This window comes from Rousettus aegyptiacus, unplaced genomic scaffold, assembly GCF_014176215.1.
Source record: "Rousettus aegyptiacus isolate mRouAeg1 unplaced genomic scaffold, mRouAeg1.p scaffold_m13_p_6, whole genome shotgun sequence".
In the NCBI taxonomy this organism is placed as follows: Eukaryota; Metazoa; Chordata; class Mammalia; order Chiroptera; family Pteropodidae; genus Rousettus; species Rousettus aegyptiacus.
The window spans coordinates 78,368,444-78,387,712 of NW_023416309.1; the positions used below are offsets into that span (position 1 = coordinate 78,368,444).

The following is a 19,269-nucleotide window of genomic DNA, read 5'->3' on the forward strand; positions in this document are numbered from 1 at the left end:
GGATTTACTCAAGGTCACATAGCTAATAAATGATGGAGCCAGGATGTGAACCTAGGTGGTCTGGTGAAGGAGCCAGCATGTGCTACTCCAAAACATACCACTTCAGCATAAGGATTATTTTAAGCTGAAGGCAACTGAGAATCAACGGATGTAGGAAAAGTTCTTTGCTTTCCCCTTATCTGCTTAAAAGCAGGGCATAAATTTCCCTTTGTGAAGGCGGCATAGGTTTCCATCACCTCCCCTGTACCAGAATGAGGGGAGCAACTGTTACCAGTGGAGACAGCGAGCCAGCACTAAATGAGTCTGCATAAACATGATCTTGCTAAAATCATCCTTATCTTCCATTGGTTGACCCAGTATATTTCCTAGTCACTTTCCCACAATTTTTTGGCCCTAGAAGCCAAACCTCCTTTTCCTTTGTCTAGTCACATCTCCTCAGTTTATCACCCTTTGTTAAAATGGTATATAAGCTCCTAAGTCTAACTACTTCTTTGGGGTTTCATGTCTTTTCTGTGAAGTCCTCATGAATGTAAAACTATTAACATAAAAAAAAAAAGTGTATGCCTTTTCTCCCGGTAATGTCTTTTGTCGGTTTAATCAGTCCTATGGAATGCTGGTAGGTTCTCTGGTCCAATGAGTTTGGAAAATGCTACATACTAGATTTTCTGTTTTGAAGATTTTCAATGCATGTTATCATATTAAAGGCTATGGGGGCTTATTGTACAGAAAATATTCTCTCCTCCTCACATCCATGGGGGACGAATGGTTCCCTGACTCAACGATGTTAGGTTTGGTCATGCAACTTGCTTTGGCCAATAGAACGTGGGTAGAAGTAACAGGGTGCCAGTGCAGGACTTAAGAGGTATTGTATGTTTCGACTTGCTTGTCTGGAATTTTTTGACCTGTTTGTTCCATGAGAAGAATGTGCCCCGGGTAACCTCCCTAGCCTGCTTTAGAGACAAGAGGAAAGAACCTGAACTCAACACCAGCATTGGGGAGAACCGCCCTTTAAGACCTATAAACTTGTAAGCAAGAACTAGTGCTTATTTCTGTGTGCTACTGTGATTTTGTGGTGGTTGTTATGCAGCAAAAGCTGTTTAATACAAAAATCCGAAAGCCCTGTAATAAGCATATTTATCATTGTTCAGCTTTTCATTTCCCCAAACTTATTTGTTCATAGAGCCTTATTTTACTCCATAGAAAGCACATTGGGAAACAGTGATATAAACAAACCACTTGATAGTGTTTATATTCTAAAATCAAATTATTAAGTTTGAAAAGAGGCATTCTTTGCAATAGGATTCACTACCTAATCAATAGAGTCATTCGCTTCTTAAATTTCTGGGAAGTATACCAAAGAGCCTTCCTAAATTCATCATCATATTATTAATTATATCTGCTACTTTTTCTCTTGAAGGCACCAGCTTAATCTGATATACTTAGAAAGGTATTTGCCAAGAGAAGATTAAAATATCATTAATTTCGACACACTTTTGCCTCTTTCTCCACACACACACACACACACACACACACACACACACTTACAACTTTAATATTATGCACTTTAAACATTTGTCCAATGAAACCTTGGAATTGCTAATTAGACCATTACATGTAAAATTTACACTGTATAACCTAATTGGCAATATTAGCCCTCATCATCATCTCAGTCAGCCAATTTGGACTAAATTCTTGTTAAAAAACTGGCTTAAAAATTTTATAGGAATGATAATATGCTTTCCTGGGACATATTTATTTCTGAGTAGTAACTCAAAAACTAACAGATAAGACACAGAGCCTTGCCATGAATTTGATGCTTAAAGGGAATGCTTTCACTTTCAATATTTCTTTCTGAACTTCTCTTTGCTTTGCCCAAAGGGACGTTCCCTCAGGGAAGACAATAACCTGAGATTGAAGAAATGTGGGTATCAAATGAAAAGTGTCATCACAATGGCCTCACTTTATGAGATATTGAAAGTGAGAACTTCCCCACACAGGCCAACCTTGCTTCCACTACCACACTTCATGCTTGACAAGATTATGTGTAGGACACATATAGCCATGAGGCTCTATAGTGGGGTCCTGATGTCCAGATACAGATGTTTTTAACTGTTCCTCTGTCTAATACCTATAGATTTTTCCAGCCCAGTGCAACGTCCCACAGTAAAATTGAGAATGGGTTTTTGGTTAGACTAAGGCATGTATTTCTTCTGAAAAGTGAGACAAAGGCAATTTGAAAGGGGAGGTGGGAAGGGAGGACTGGCCTGACATCATCACTCACAGCCACATTTCTAGGGCAGATTGGTTTTAGGAACAAGTACACACAGAATCTGGGAACAAATTCCTTAAAACTATCTGTGCCCAGTGACCCCTTGGCAATCTTCTCATACCCACAGGAGAAGGCGTACTCCAGACAGAAGTATTATACAAGTAAAATACAATCACGTCTTAAAATTTCTCCAGATGAGGAGCTGTTTTTCTCATTTTTCTTAACCAAAATATTACTTTTACTTTAAAAAGAGGCATCTTAACTTTTTTTGTTTTTTTTTTTTTAAGATAATTTATTGTTAAATGAAGTCATAGAGCAAAATGGAGTGGGACGGAGGTCAAAGATAAATTTTAAAAATAGTTTTAGTCAAATACAATTCTGGATTTCCTAAGGTTAGAAACAGGAAAAGTGTCAAATGAAGAGGTAATCATTCTTTTTAAAAGGTCTGGATTTGAAAACAGCTTTTCTCTGAAAATACAAATCATCCTTATTACACGAAAGCCATAATTTAACAGACTGAGAAAAAAAAGATTTTTTTAATTAACAAGTAAACTATCTCCCAGATATACTTAGGAACATTTGGTTTTAATGAGTGAGTTTTTAAAAATCATTGTTTCAACCTTGCAAACCAACATGAATGCACAACTGATCGATTTACCCTGAGGTGTCCCATTGTGTCTTCACATGCTTCCTTTTCTGCAGCTATCAGCCAAGCAGGTTTGAAGAGGATTAGGAAGAACTAAGGTCGGTTCCCTAGTGAATAACTTAACGAAATAAAGCCTGCTTTTCCATTAGCATTACACATTCGCAATCGCTCACTTCTACCTACTTTACTGATATAGTTCAGATTCTCTCCACACCTAGAACGATTTGCCTGAACTCAATCCAATTTCCCTAAAGCAAAATCTCATGTGGACATCTCAGAATATTGCTCTGATGGAAGGCCACGTTCTCCCGCACTTGTCTCTCCTGCCATGCTGCTACCCACGGTATTGTTCTGAGCTCATTTAAGTGTTCCTGTTGGGACAGAGAAAAGCCCTGGGAATTCTCTTAACATAGTTTCAAAATTGCATTTACTACTTTTCTTAAATGACAAGATTTTGGAATCAGAGAGAAAAATCATTTTTATCAAAAAAATGCTGTGTAATTTACTCTTCCATTTTTTGCTCTGAATGACCAAGGAGACTGACTATAGGGTCCCAGAGCACTCCTCTGAGGGCTCCCCACTGAGCCTCACCCCGGCAAACTTGGGACCATCCATCCCACTGCAGGCTCCACTGAAGAGATGTGTCCAATCAGTTAGGAGCATCACAGAATAAACACTGTTAAATCTGAAGAGGACACCAGACAATTTGGCTCTATAGGCCTCCAACGACTTTAAATGAGTGTGATTATCATCACGCCTGCTCTCTTCAGAACAAAAGTCTCTGTTATGGCTACAGCGTACCCACAGAGCCATCAATGCTGCTTTCGAGACAGCAGGAAGCCATACACAGAAACCCGGAGATACTGCGGGAGTTGGAGCTTACAGTACCCTGTAACCCTCGAGCACTTGACATAATATTGGAAGTATTCAGAGGAAATATTCACGGTTTGTTCTTTCCAGTATTGGAAGAGAAAAAACCATCTGCCACTTTCTTCACTCAAAAACCTCAGGATTGGCAGGAGGAAGAAGTAAGGGTTGGAGAAAGGCAGGGCGGGCAGGGGGTGAAGCCAGAGGCAGCCTGGGCCACTGCACCCTCCTGGCCCAACTGCCCTCCCTGCTTCTGAGGCCAGTTCACCTGAATTCACAGAGTTTCTTCATTTCACACCCAATGCCATGAGTGTCACTTACACTAAACTGAACATTTAAAGGAAATGTGTACCATCACAACACCACACAGGTTTTGGCGTTGGACTTGTGACATTATTCTTTATTTGAATTCACCTTTGCTTTACCTGGGGGATGTAGGGAGGCAATTTCCTTGCTTTTGCCTTAGACCTAAGGCTCTGGCAGAATTTCTCTACAATGTTGATGCATTCAAAGTCCTAACGGCAGTTGACCCTGGGACCCTGGAGAGGACACCCACCCTGATGAACGAGATGACCAGAAACATCTGCATCCACCTCCTCCCAGACCGTGTCAGGTCTTAGGTAGTATGGCCGCTAGTTCCCATTGTGAGTGAAACCCCCTCGTGGCGTCCCAAAAAGCATTTTTCCTAAGCATTCTTTTAAAATGCTGTTTCTCTTTGCTACATTTTGCCTTAGGAAAAAATAGGAAAGTATTTGGAAACCCCAAAATACATATCAGGAGAGTTACACAAGCCTGTGGAGACATTACCAGATGCCAAGGGTGCGAGGCGCTTTGCCAGAGCCTGAGCTCAGAAGCAACGGATGGAAGGAGCCAGACGGAAGCCATTGCTCCCAAACTCGACCATCAGTTGACCTGACCTTCTCAAAGAGGTGAAAACAGTATGAACCTTTTTTCTTTTTTAAAAAAGCCATCTTACAACATTGTAGCTTGGGGTTTTTTGATGGCATGAAAAAGATTTAGCGAATTCCAAGCATTCTGGTTAACAGGAAATAGAAATGGAAATGGAAATAAAAAATGGAATGGAACTCAAGTCTCCACAGATTGAACCCATATGGGTGTCACAGCTTACTGAATTAGCACCACTTTCGTAGCAGTGAAGACACCCAGGGCTGAAATTTCTAAAACTCACTTTTTCCATTCCAGAGGATTTTTCCACGCTCTTCCTCAAAGTGACCAATGGAAGAGGAGTTCTCCCCTCCCTCCCTATTTCAAATCGTGGCCATGTTCCTTTTGCTCTAGTTGATTTTCAATTTTCTCATCAAATTGAGACTTTGGGGGGGAAGTATGTATGCAGCAGCAAACTAGAAATATACTCCTTTTAAAAACCATTGGAAAATTTTTTAAAAACCAAATTTTCTCGATTATTATAAGATGCCGTGACATTTTGTTTTCTTCCCCAGGCTAGGCTTAGAGGTATCTCTAGATTAGACTCCTGGGGACATGAGTGACACTCAAGGGCAGCGTGGCCCAATTTGACCAGGGCAGCAGAAGAGCTGGTCCAACCCCACCCAGCCTGCTTGAGTCAGCACTCATCTGAGAGGTAATCGCTGCCTGGGAATTCTGTGGCTTCAAGCTCCACGCTGGACAGGAACCTTCTCAGCGTCTTGCGGCAGCTGTAATCCAGGGTAGTGGTGTAGATGATCTTGGGGAACTTGGGGTAGATGATGGTGGTGCTGAGGAAACGGGTGGGCTTGTGGCGGGGCTCGAAGCGCAGCTCGGCCTTGTAGTTGCGCCACGTGCAATTGGGGATGCAGGTGACTGTCTGGCTGTAGGAGGTCACTGCCAGCCCAAGGGGCAGATGGATGTCGTCGATGAAGTGCCGCTCTGAGTCATACTTGACTGAGGAAGTATACCTGGGTGGGAGATGGAAGGCAGCATGACACCAATTCCTCTGAGCTAGGGGCACAGGAGTCCGTCCCTATTATGACCTTGAACCTCTTGTGGGATGCAAACCTTGAAATGTGTCTACTCTAGTCAGAAGCAGCATACAGTTGATGAAGCACTTACTCTGTGGTACTATTCAAAGCACTTTACTTCTAGGATGTAATTTAATTATCCCAACAATCCCTGGGAGAGGAAATTGAGGTACAGAGGTTAAGGTTAAAGTGGGAGCGAGTAGTGAGGCTGGGATTGAAACGCAAGTGCGTAAGATTCCAGAGCTGGCCCTGCACTCACTGTTGATCACTGCAGGACGCAGCCCAGGGAGTCTACGCTCATTTTCTTAAGCTATGAGAGCTTGGTGAAATGAACTTACTTAACTTCTTAACTTCTCTAAGCCTCAGTTTCCTCTTTCTGTAAAAGGTGCCCACTAATAACTGGGTGGAGTGTTAACACAGCAAGTGCTAGTGGTGTTGATGATTATGTAATAAGGCACATTCTACTGCTGCACTAGGGGTGAACAGTTTATCTGTGCCCTGAAGTTATTAATCGGCTCTTTAATGAGAGGATGAAGGAACCCAGAAATCCTAGATGCTGGGTCTGAATGCTTGGTGATACCAAGTACTAGTACTTGGTCCACTTTGGCCTTTAGTTTCGAGATCCCTCAAACCCAGGGAGTCCGAGACCTGACCTTATCAATCAAAGCCAATTACAATTTTGATTTTCATAAAATAACCCAACATCTATGTTCCTTAGCAGCTACCTTATTTTTTTTTAAGTCCTTTGGTAATTTGGGAATTAATTTTTTTATGTAAGCAAAGTGTTAGTTCATTTTACTGTATAATTATAACAGCTTCGTAGATACTAAAATATATAGAAGCATCACGCATAGACACATCTAACGGCATTGCCCCAACCAGCCCCTACCTACTGGTCAGGAAGTAAGAAGCAGCGTTCTTTTCAGTGAGTCAGATGGAAATGTCTATTCTCCTTGGGCAAGTAGGTAAGAAGCTGGTGAAAGCTAATGTCATGAAGTCACGTCCTCATTTTGTTCAAAATACAAGCTCTGCAGGAATAAAGGCTGAACTGCTCACCTCCAAACTGGTGAGCCTCCTTTGTTCCATGTCAAAGGGCCCTTTGTGTTAAGGCAACTTAAAATCCAGCTATAAAACCACCAGCTCCCAAAAGTAAAATTCCTTTCTCTAAAAAGACATATCTTGAACAGAGCCTCTCAGTGAATCTCTGCCCCCCAGATAATCCTGGATGAAATAAATTCCCAAGGAAGAATGGTACTTGTCCAGTGAAATTATAACATAAAACAAGGTGACAGCGTGAAGTAGGGGTGGAAAGTGGGGTGGGGGTGGGGAAAGGAGGGCAGCAGCTTTTAGAAAGAGGAATTACTTTATTGAAAAAACTTAAACATCTGATGGCCATGATCTATGAGGTGCAAAGAGCAAGTTGCAGGACTTTATACAGAACATGATCTTGTTTTGATTTTCAAATTGCATCTAGATATTCAATTGGTTAGGAAGTAGAAAAAAATCTGAAAAAGTACCCACCAACCCATGAATAGTCTTTGGCACACTTTCGAGATTCATTTTTTAAAAAATAACAAGCATTCATTTCTAGGATAAAAAAAGAAAATTATAAAAAAATAAAATATAATCAGAGTCTGCTATATTTACCTTACTTCCGTCGGTGGTAAGGGGTCAAGCTCCACTCCTTCGCCAAAGGACAGGGGGCATAACCTTGGCGTGCAGGTGAAGGCCAGAGGAGTGGGGAGAGAGGCTGGATTCTGTGAGGATGGAGAATGCAGTTAGACCACAGGCCAAGCTGATGCCTCCCCCGCAGAAGATCCTGGCTCTGTGCCTCCAGGTGACAGCCCAACTGTGACTTGTGTCCCCCTTCCTGGGAATAATGCCAGAGAAGGGGCTGACCCACAGCATAGGAAGAGCAATGGACAGGGAGCCAAGTGGTCTTAGTCTGAATCTCAGATCTGTCATGAATGTGCTGTGCGCCCCCACAAAAGTCACATCATACACCCTCTGAGACCTCATCTGCACACTAAGGGAAGGGAAGCGGTGCCCCCTTCCATACTGTGAAAGACTGTGAAATAGACGAGAGCTCAGTGTCATCATTGTGGGCAGACCCAGAGGCTGCTGCGCCATCTCCCAGCAAGGCAGTCAGGAAACCTCAGTGAACTGGGACTCCATTAACTAGATCCCTCAGAACCCTCATTGTCTCAGCAACACTTTAGAAAAGTCCAAAACAAAATAATTCTACCAGGGATTTTTTTTATTTTTTTATTTTTTTATACTGCAGATTCAGTCTAACTTTTCCCACCTCCTCTGGAGAGACCAGATCAACACCCAACCAAGTCGGAGTTGTCCGTAAATTTATTGGTACGATGAACACCAAAAAGTTCTCTACATCATTTCCCACTATCCAGAAAACTCAGAGCCAGAGCACAGCATGACTAGAGGTTAACTGGCTTCCAGCCTGAGCAGCATCAGACTTTCTGATTCATCATGCAGCCTGAATAGGAGACAGTTCCTAGACACAGGTGCTAGTTTTTACCCGATTTGACTGGAATCAGGGCTTCTGTGTTAAGTGTGCAACAGAGAGAAGACCTTTGGGTTCCCGGGTTTACTGGGGATCTGTCATTTTCTTTGCCTAATTTGAGAGAAGGATCCACACTTGGGTCAGGGTGTGGAGTTGGCAGCCCCACCCCTACATGGTCCAGGACAGAGAAGGAAGCAGACATTTCTAGAAAGTTGGCTGTAAAAAAACTCTTATGTTACCAAGACAAGGTGTCAAGTGGAGGTATAGGATGGAAATGCAAAAGCCAAAGGGCTCCAGGGTAGGTGGGAGAGTGGGAGAGGGTTCTGAGGGTCTAGCGCCTGAAATTAGGTGGAGAGTTTACTAAGCCCTGGCTGGGGGAGGGGCTGTGGTTAAGAACCGAGGTCAGTGAATGGGGGAGGGGTAAAGTGTGGGCACGGGCTACCGCAGAGCTTTTGGTAACAGTCCTCAAGTTGTGACAGTGGTCCCTGCTCTGTCCCCAGATCTCTGGCTGCTGGATACTCCCCAACCCAGGGACAATCCTGGGGACATAGCCACCAAGAGAAGGTCCAACACTCACACTACGGCCTTCTTCCGGGTATCCGTACAAGCACTTGGTTCTCTTGCCCTTGCCTTCTCTGCTCCTTCATCCCTGCCCACCCAACAGACGCTCACTGAGCACACACCTCGCTCCAGGGGCAGGCTGACGGTGGCAGGTGTTATGACAGATATACGAACGAGGCGCCACCAGGGAATGAGGATGAGGCCACAGACTCCCTCATGGCTCTGGAAAGAAGACTTCCCAGAGGAGGTGACATCGAAGGGCCAGCAGGGCTTTGGGAGAAGTAGAAGGGGATGGGCTCGAAAGGAAAATGCATGCCAGGTGGAAAGAGCAGCAGCAGAGGCGGCTTGTGTCAGGGGGTGTGAAAGAGGAGGCTAGAAAGGGCCAGATGGCCAGGGTTCTGAAGGCCAGGTTGAAGTGGGTGCTGCCTTCAGATAGAAATGGGGGAATGCCCTTGACGTCCACTAAGAGACAGGGTCAGTGCGTCAAGAATTCCTCACACTATCAAAGTGAATGGGTCTTTAAGGAGCAGCAGTTGCCACTGACTACTTCACCCCAGGAGAGAGGGCTGTAAACACCCAGCCCAAGGGGCAAGGCGAGGACTGAGATCCCTACTCTGAGCTTTGACTGCAGGCAGGATGTGGCCTCCCCTGAGCTCTAGGTAAGGCAATAAACATCACCACATGATTTCTAAGACAAAAGAGACGTGTGTGTCTTTAAATAGACAAATGTAAAAGAAAATCAAAGGACTAAATTTTGAAAGTTTCCATTCACCTAAATGCCTCCTACCCAGACGGGACAGGACCACCCGGAGGCCAGAGGCTCATGAGATGACTGCCCCCAAGACCACTAACATAGTCCCCAAAAGCTGGCCCCGTTTGCTCTCTGAACTGGGGAGCTAGGAAGTTAGAGCACAACAGCCCTCTCCCCAAGACCAACCAGAAGGGGTAAGGCCCTTGGGAGACGCTGAAGACGAGGACAAAGTCCCTGGGTGCCAGGCCCGCAGTCCCCGGGGAAAACTGGGGTTCCCTCTCGGTGTCCCGGGATCCCCTCCCGCCCGACCCAGGCTAGAGAATGTGGCCTAGCCGCAGCCTGGCAGCCCCGGGGTCAGCCACCCCGACGGGAGGAGGCGGCAGTTCGCCTCTCCCGGGGCACGCGCGCCTCCCAGGCGATGACAATTTTCCAGCCACCGGCTCCAGCTGGCCAGACTCTCATAGCGCTCCCGCCCCGAGCTCCCGCCGATGGCCACGACGTCGCGACCAGCGGTGGAGGCGCCGACAAAGCGCCCTGAAGTGAGACGCACGACCGGCTGATGGTCTCCTGGGGCCCGGCTGCGGGCGGGATGGGGAAGGACGGGGACAGCGGGACCACTCACCGGGGCCGCTGGGGTCGCCGCCGCGTCGGGCTCCAGGGCTCCGGGTACCGGTGCGCGCTCCCCGCCGCCGCCACCACCCCCGGCCGCCACAAGCCCCCAGTGGCTGGGGCTGGGGCTGGGGGGCAGTCCTGAGTCCGGGCTGTCCAGGACGCCGTCGCCCTTCTTCTTCGTGTCCACGAGCTCGGGCACATCCTGCAGGCTCAGCCGGCCCACCATGGCTGTGCGTGCGGCGGGGCCGGGGCCGCGGGCGTGCGAGAGGCGCGAGGGGCGCAGACGCGGGCCGGGGCCGCTGCCCGCCGCGCCGCCCTGCCTGCCCGCCACCCGCGCGCCGTCCGAGTCTCGCCGGCCGCCACGCCTGGGGCCCGCCCTCCGCCCCGCCCTCTGGGCCGCCCCGCACGGGCTGAGCGGCGAGGCCGGGCGCCAGGGGCCGCTGCGCTCCTGCGGTGAGCCGCCCTTGCTGCGCTCCGCCGGCAGCCCAGCTCACCCCAAGCTGCCGGTCGCAGCGCGCCTGGAGCGCCGGGCTGCCCTCGGCGAGTGTCCTGTCCGGCCCCCGCCCCGCTGCAAGTGGACACGGGACCCCACTCGCCCTGGGCCCCTGACGGCTGCGGTCCCCTGGCCCTGCCCCAGCAGGGCCCGGCAGGCGCTACTATCTCGAGCCCTGGCGGTCTGTGGGAGCTAGAGCAGAGCCCCGGCCTGCGGAGGCTTGGGGAGCCAGCCGAACCCAGCGAGCAAACAACTGGAAATTATTAATAGTTAATGCGCTTCATATGGCTCCAACCTCCTCTTGGCTTAGCAGGGCGGGCTCTCAGTCTGCCTCTGGCTCTCATTTCTGCCCCGCAGGAAAAGAGGGCCTACTCCATTTATCCTCAGGGACTCCTGCAGGGACACCACTCCCTGGCCTGACAGCTCAGCCGAAAGGGCTGTGGCCACACCAAGCAAGAAGTGTCTACGGTGGGCACAGACTGGAACCTTGAAAAAGATAATCAAGCTCAGCAGGCTGCCCAAGGGCTGTCTGAAGGGCTGTGGGCTCCTTGGTGAGGGCCACTGCTCTTCACTAATAGAAGTTCCCATCTAAAACACAGACTGGGGATTTCTCGCCTCCTCTTTAGTTTGACAGAGAGACCCTATTTGAGTGGGAACTCCTTTCAGTAGCTGCCAGCTGTAGAACTGGCTGTTCTCAAAGCTAGTACTCTTTTTTACAGAGCTCTATGATTAGCAGTAAGCATAGGATACTCCCCTCCACACACCAACCACCCTAAACTAGGGAATTTGGGTGGGTGTTCAGCTAAGAACCTCAAGCTGGAACTGTGCCCAGACCTAACTGGAAAGTGCCAGCTCTAAAGAGGAATCCTGCCCCCAGGGCTAGGGAACTTCCCTGACTAGATGAGAGGTGGGCTCTGTGCATGCCACACAATGGCAGCCTAGTGTATGCCCTCACGATGAAACAAAACAAAACAAAACAAAACAAAGGATACTTGTCCTACTTTCAACCAGTTAAAGTCAGAATTTAGAGCGGGTAGATGTTAGAGATTTGCTGGCAAAATTGAGTTATTCTACCCTCCTCACTCATTATTTTCAGGTAAAGAAATAGAGGAGGGACTTGACCTGACCCAATCACACAGCTAGTAAAAGGCAGCTTGCCTCGAATCATATCCCCCATGGATAATAAACTCTGGTACATACCTGTGTGCTGGGAGGTTGTTCCTTCATTTAGGGCCTGTGGGAATAGATTACAGAATCATAGTACTGGATTAATGCTTAGCACAAAGACGTACTGTAAACAGTGGGTCTTAGAGGTTGGGCCAACTATGTAGCTATACCTCTTTACCCCTGTTGATTCCACCATCTGAACACCCCAGGCTACCTCCACCCAGGGCATCCCAGGAGGAATCGAAGTGTTTCCTGGGATTGTGGAGAGGGTGGTCTGTTGGCGGTTGGAGGACTCAGTGTTCTGAAGGGAATTTGCCCACCAGAATTCCCAGGTAAATCCTGAGAACTCTCCTCGAAGCCTGGACAGGTTGGGAAAGGTGTCCAAGAAGATGGCAATTGCTCCCAGGAGGTGGTAGGTAGCCTTCAAGGTCATCAGCCTGGAAGAGGTGGAGAATGAGACTGAGGAAGGTCACTGTACTAGGCCAGTGTAGCTGGTCTCTCCATCAAAGTGTGGATTGTCGTGGAGAGCTTGAGGGGGATCTCCACCTGAAGCTGCTAAAACCCAGAGCCTGGGGGAAAACTGGCATTGCCGCTTTCTGAGGGGAATTCTGCCAAGATGAGCAAGACCGTGTGACACTGCCAGCCTTGGAGGGTCCGGGAAGATCAAAGGGACATCTCTGAGGCACCCCTTCCTTCCTGGCAGTGGGGTCATTAAGCAGTTGGCCCAGGATTTCACATGGGCATCTCGGCCCTCAAACCGGACCCAGGAAGCATCCACACACTGACCTCCATCCTATAAAAGTTCTGTCTGATCTCCAAGAATGACCTCTCCCTGTCTCCAGAAGGGCTTCATGAGCCCAGATTCTCAGGCCTCAGGACAAAAGTACCCATCATGGCCTCCTTCCCTATGGAGGAGCCCTGCATTGATACACAAGAAACTTGCAGGGCTTGAGGAGGAATCCAGTCCCAGGACCTGACACTGACAGAGAAGTAGGAGTGCATGGTCCCATACAGACTCTCCTGAATCAGTCAGGGGCCTCCCACCAAAGTCTGATCCTCTGCGACTCTCAGAATTCTCTTGAGTTAATCAAAAGACAATGAGGAGGGACCCCAGGTTTGTCCACTCTTGTCCAGACTGTGTTCGAGGAGCTCAAAGATAAGTCTGAGCTGACTGGAAGCTACATGGGAATCAAGCAGAAGGTGGGGAGCACCTTCGTCCTGGCTAGGCATCCTGCCCACACTGGCATTTTTGAAAGCTCGTGCCAGTCCTGATGGAGCCGCGCAGAGGTGTTCTTACAACAGAAACCATCTAATTAGACTTCAACCTGCCATGAGTCCTTCTAGGTGGGAGGACAGGGGGACTCCCTTTGTAACTATGTGGGAGCTGTGCAGCTCAGACCCTGGAGGTTGGCTGTGTTTCCTCAGCCCTGGGCAATGAGTCCTTGGGAAGAACCCCACTACCTGTGCTCATTATTGTCCTCCATCTTATTCCAGATTGCTTTCTAACAGATGTTTCTTTAAAAAACTCTAACCAAAGCTTGGGAAAGACCATGGATTCCACCTTTACTCCCTCCTAGTCCAGCTTTGAAGACAGGCCTTCTTTTGAGGAGCAGCTGAGGTGCACCTAGCAATCAGGAGTGAGTTACACAAAACAAAGTGAGATCACAGAGCCTGAACAGAGTGGCATTTCTCAAAGCTGTTCTTTCAAACAGGGTCATCGTCACCCTGCTTGGTCAGAGACCAGTGTCCTCATAGGACTTGGCTTCTGGCTTGAGTTCTTTCCCGGCAGGGTCTGAGGAAAAAAGCTGCCTAACGATGAATGCCAATCCTTCATTTTCCCTTTTTCTGCACTAAATTAAGCTGATGCCCGAATGGGAGTTGAGTCAGACAAGAACAGGGCAAGACCCCCACATGGCTGCTGCTTATTGTTTTAGAACAGCTTGTCTTCAGTCAACCCAGCCAGAAAGCGGATTAAAAACACTGCCGGCTCCAACATGCTGGCTCGCGGCCAGTGCCTGTGCTACCTTGCAGTCCCAGGCCCCTGGGTCCCGGTGTTCTGGGGATCATGATGCTGTGGATTTGCCTTATTACTGAATCAGGTCCCCCCTTTCCTTCCTATGTACCCAGGTCAACCAAAATGCTTTAAAAAATAGAACTTTATTTTGTTTCCTTAAGTATTTTAAGATTAAGGTTATGGTTTTCAAAGAACGTTGAAAGGGACCTGCCAAATTCAATAAAGAAAGGAACGGAATTAAAAAGAGCTACGTGGACATGACACGGCCCACAGGCGTGTGCGCACAGGCACTGGTGAGGTGGGTGTACAGCGTGTGCCCCTGGCACTCACAGAGGTGGCACGATCCGGATAGAGCCAAGGGAAAAAAACGTCGTTCTGGCTTGGCCATTTCAGAGCGAAGTGGGCCTGAGAGAACAGGCCAGCTCCTTTTCTGATTTTTTTCAACTGGGAGACCACCAAGTTAGGTGGGGAGATAAGATCTGACCCAGCCCAGCTGGCGACACCAACCCAGACACCAAATGCAACTTAGGGCGAAGCCAGGCTGATGTCCCCTGTGTGACAAACCCAGGACCCCAGTCAAGTACAGGCTCCACCCCCGAGGCCTCCTATTTGTAAGCTGAGAGTTAGTCTCCCAAACACTCCCTAGTTACACAGAAAAGAGCCGTGGCCTCTGCAAAATAAAACCCAGATGGGATTTCGCAGAGAGCTAGGGCACATGGCCTCCTTGGAACTGCATCAATGCACTTGCACTCCTGGCCCCGTTCTATGTATTCACACTGGACAAGGACTTGCAGCCCAGAAAAATAGCCTTTAGTTGAGCAATTGAAGTTAAGACCCTTGGCTCTTTGGCTGAAAGTCATGATAGAAGGGTATGTTGTCATTATCCCTGGGGAAAACCGGCCGGTCTGCACAGCCACAGTCCAAAGCAGCCTTGGTGTTTCAGGACCACCCGGGGATTCAGGTCTGTAGGGGATGTGTGGGAAGAGATGGAGAATGGGAGCACATGGGGGTGGTCAGTTGGCTCCACAATGGCGGTCTGACCCACTGTGTCCTTCCTGGGAGCCATAACCCATTAATGTGCTCCTCTCCTACCCCAAATTCAAAGCAGACTACGCACAGGCAAGAGGTGGCTGTAGTTTGCAGCTCTGTACTGTCGGGAACTCCTGATACTTGCTGAAGACATTTACATGCCTTTGAAAATGGTTTTCAGTTTAGAGTCTTTACTGAAAATTAGCCGAGGGTGGGAAAAAAACTTCGGGTGAGCAGAGAGATACCCCAGGTCATATCTGTGTCTCATGTTTTCTCAGGTCATATTGGCTGCAAGGGTTAACTGGAATTTTATTGCTTCTTGTCCTGCATTTTTGCAGGGTAACCCCAACCTCTGACAGGTAGTTTTGGAAATCTCTGAAGGTGCCTCTCACATGCTCATAAGTAAATCTGGTTGTACACATGGGATGCCTACTGTTAATTTCTTTTCTTTTCTTGCCCCACTGCCCTATCCTCTAGTTCTGCTAAGTGGTATGACGATGTCCCACCACGGCCCTTCAACAGGCCGTCCTTGCTGAGACCCCATCTAGGCACCTAGAAGAGGCTGCAACTATGCTGCTGTGGGCACTGCCTGGTGCTGCCCAAAGTCCTAGGCACTGCTGCCATCACTGGCAGTGGGGTCAGGGCCCTGTAGCTGGAAGGCGTCAGAACTGAGCTATCGTCTGCAGCGAAGTGCCTCCTGCCCCTTCTGGTTACTTTTATAGGGTGGTACTAAAGCAGTGTGGCTTCCTTTATGCCTGCCTCCCGCCCTAGGATTCAAACATGAACCCTGCAAGCTTAGACCAAGAGACAAATAGTAAAACGAACAAACAAAAAATACCTTTGAATTCCAAATCCCTCTTTTCTGAGCCAGGCCTATCCTTCTAGACCCTTCTTAGAGTAAATGGAGACAAGCTGTTAGTTCTCCTTTTACACGTGTAATGGGTATTGTTTTGTGACTATGAACTCTGGCTTACAAAATGTTAATGCTCTTATTTTTTTTGGCTGAATTCAATTTAGCTCATGGGCACTCACTTTCTATCAAGATTGGAAAACTGTCTTGCTAACTCAGTGTAGTTTCTTATCTTCTGGGAAATAATGGTTTTGGAGTAAGTACTACTCTCATCCTTCCCTTTTGCTTGGGTGACATCCGGGGAGGCTTATATAACATCATAGCAGCAAGGATGGGGTGGTCTGTGGTGACCTGGTCCATGGTCTTCTTTCTACCTCTATGGTCTCTAAGGTGGTATGACTTATTCTGCTTGGCCGTGGAAAGCCATCTTCTGCTTTTGATGTCCATATGCCAATGTTCTGAACCCTAGTTGTCCCAACCGAAGGTCTCCTCCAATGAACTGTCCTTTCATTATTTCTGGGAGCTCGGGAGCCACCACCTCCCCATGAATGGGTATGGGGAACTCTGTGAGGTGCATCCTTCCTTAGGCCTATCTGACTGGACAACCTCCTTGGACACTGTTTCTCCTCCTTTAGGTGCTGTGTTGAACAAAGCAAACCTCCATGGGGCCTGCTGTCTCCCAGGGTAATTGCTAGAAGCCAGGTAAGGGCTTTTAGACCAGGATTATCCTCAGATGTAAGGGGGGGTTTCTCTTATCCTAGGGCTCAGCCCAGAGTGGTAAGGTTTGGATTTCTTCTCAGAGGCCTATCAGTCGCTAAAATAAGTCATATTTCCTGTGGTTATTCCCACTTGCTGGTCATTTTTCTTTAATGGAAAAAAATGTTTATGTCAAGATGCACTGTCCCTATGATGATGGTGTGGATTATATGCAAAGTCCTCCTGAATTTTGGCTCTTAACATTTTAAAGTAACTTTTAGACTAAGGAAAGGAACAAAAACAGAAACAAAAACAAAAAATACCATTCCAATACTCTTGCATTGATAGCCACGGCTTTCAAAGGTTCCCTCTCTATTATAGAATCATAAACGTCTATATGGGAGTTCAGAAGCTAAGAATTTAATATCCATACCATCACCACTAGAGGAGAGTACATATAAAACCCCCTGCCTGCTACTGGAGGGGTGGGGAAGGGGAAGAGGTAAAGAAGAATAGAAAAGAAGCCTAATTTAATATCAAGAGTATTCCTCTCTACATGTACAAAAGATGACCAGTGCTTTCATGAATAAACCAATAAGGCATGTCCTTCAGGAGCCCTGACAGCAAGGGAAGCCACAGGTCTTTTGCTCAATAAGAAAGCTTTCTTGCAGCAAGGCACAGTACTGTTGGGCCACATTTGATTTTGTGCAATGAAAACCAAAAAGGAACTTTTGCTTACCGTGTTTCTACAGATAGAGCTGCAACTACATCCTCTAGATCAAAAAGCAGGAAAAAACATCTAGGGTAAGTGAGGATGTGGAGAAGCGGGCACACACGCACACAGTCGATCGGAGTGTGCAGCAAAACAATCTTCAGAGAGGGCATTTTGGCAAGAGCTAGCAACGTTTTAAATGTTCACGTCCTTTACTCTTTTTAAAATGGGACTAGAACAATTTTAAGAGAGTATCCTATAAAAAGGTGAGCACCGGTCAGCAAAGATAATTACAGAAAGGTTTTCACTGATGATGTGTTTCCGATAGGCAAAAAACAGAAACCACTTATTTGTAAATTGATAGGAGACTGGCTAAATCAACAATGGTATATCTGAACTATAAAACACCATGCAGTCATTAAAAAGAATGAGTAGTTCTATATATATACTGAGGAAAAAGATGTCCAAGATATATTAACTACAGAAAAACATGCAAATACGCTTAATAGTAATTATTTGCAAAACACTCCTCTCCCCACAGTACAGATACAGAGAAAGTCTGGAAGGAGAGTAGGACCTCTGATATGTTTCCATATTGTTTTAATTTATTAACATGAATACTTATGTTGTACTTTAAAAATTAGTATTACTAATGCAATATTTTACCAGGTAAAGAAAAACAGAAGCAGCGATGCAGAAACACGCAGAAGCATCAGTTACCAGTTGTTAGTTAGGAGGCCAGTGGGGTGAGGGTTATACCAGGTCTTTCTGAGAAACCCTCAGAGCAGAGAGGAACTCAGTGGGCCGAACCAGGAGATGGTAGAGAAGGGCTTCCATGTGCTGAACTCCACCTCCCAGGCCTTAGGGGAACTGAGTCTTAATTTGTTGAGGCAAAATAGATTTTCACTTGATTTCTGTGACTATTGTCTTAACTGGTAATTAAGAACTTTTTTTTTTTTCCCCCGATAAACTAGCCATACTGGTTGACAAAGAGAGTTGTCAAGGGTGACTGACTCCAAGGTTTTGAGACTGAGGAACCAGGAAAGGAAGGTGGTGCCATTTAGAGATGGGGAATTCCAGGAAGGGCGCTCAAATTACACATGAGCTAATGATGGGACATGCAAGTGGACTGGAGTCAGCTGAGGGGGACTAAACACGAACTAAACGTCTGAAAAACCTCAGAGGGCACAGCTGGTGTTTATACCTATTATAAGTACATACATTTTCTGAAAGAGTCTAGAACGAAAACCACAGGGGGCCTGTGACCGTGGAGCTTGTTCATGGTCAAGGGACAGAAGGACAGGAAAGTCAGTGAAGGAGACCAAGAAGTATTGGAACCAAGAAAGAAAAGCATCAAAGGAGTTAAGGGGGAGTTCCTAGGGGGAGGGGGAACTCATCAAATAAATGGAGAGTGCAAAAGGAATGCAAGTTCCCCAAGAAGATCATCAGTGACTTTCAAGAGGAGTTTCTGGAAGGTGGTTGAGATGGGTGCCGAATAGGAGGAAATGCAGGGGGAGGGCGGATGGAGGCGGTAGCTGCAGACTTCATTCAAAATGGTAACAAAAGCGACAAGAGAAGCCACATGGAGGCTGGGAGCGGGTTGGGGGATAGAGGGTGGGGTGATGGAAGGATCAAGGAAAGTGTGGACACCCCTGCTCACCTCTGCAGGCAAAGCAGGAAAGGGGACAAGCTCTGAGGAACTTGCTGGGGAGGAGGGTGAACTCCAGGGAAGTCAAGCTAGGGCAAGTGGCATGGTGAGTTGAAAGTGGGACATGTGAGGCTGGCTTAGGTTTTGCCAGTCCTCTTTCACAGTGGGGACGAGCAAGTGACCGAAACTCTCAGGGCCTCGATTTCCCATCTGCAAAATGAGGGAATTTGACTGAAGTCCTAAAACCAAATTAACCAACATACCACCCAACCCTGATGCTCTGGCTCAGAGCTGCCCACCTAGAAAGCTGGGCAGCTGCTACAATGCCTGGCAAATGCCCACACCAGTCCCTTAGTCCTGAGGCTGTGGGAGGTATGGGGTGCCCTGAAGCAGCCACAGTCCCTGGGCACATCGGCCTCTTCAACTGATCTACCCCAGTGTGAGGCAATGGGAG

At 47.4% G+C, this 19,269-nt stretch overlaps 1 protein-coding gene across 1 annotated transcript; it reads right to left on the reverse strand.

Annotated features, from left to right (window-relative positions):
• Positions 1-2,613: 2,613 nt before the first annotated feature.
• Positions 2,614-10,538, reverse strand: RFLNB (refilin B). The gene is made up of 3 exons (XM_016138972.2): positions 10,217-10,538; positions 7,406-7,515; positions 2,614-5,695 (listed from the first exon to the last, which is right to left on the reverse strand). The coding sequence occupies exons 1-3, from the start codon at positions 10,430-10,432 to the stop codon at positions 5,365-5,367; spliced, it is 657 nt and encodes a 218-aa protein (XP_015994458.1). The 5' UTR covers positions 10,433-10,538; the 3' UTR covers positions 2,614-5,364.
• Between the last annotated feature and the right edge of the window lie 8,731 nt (positions 10,539-19,269).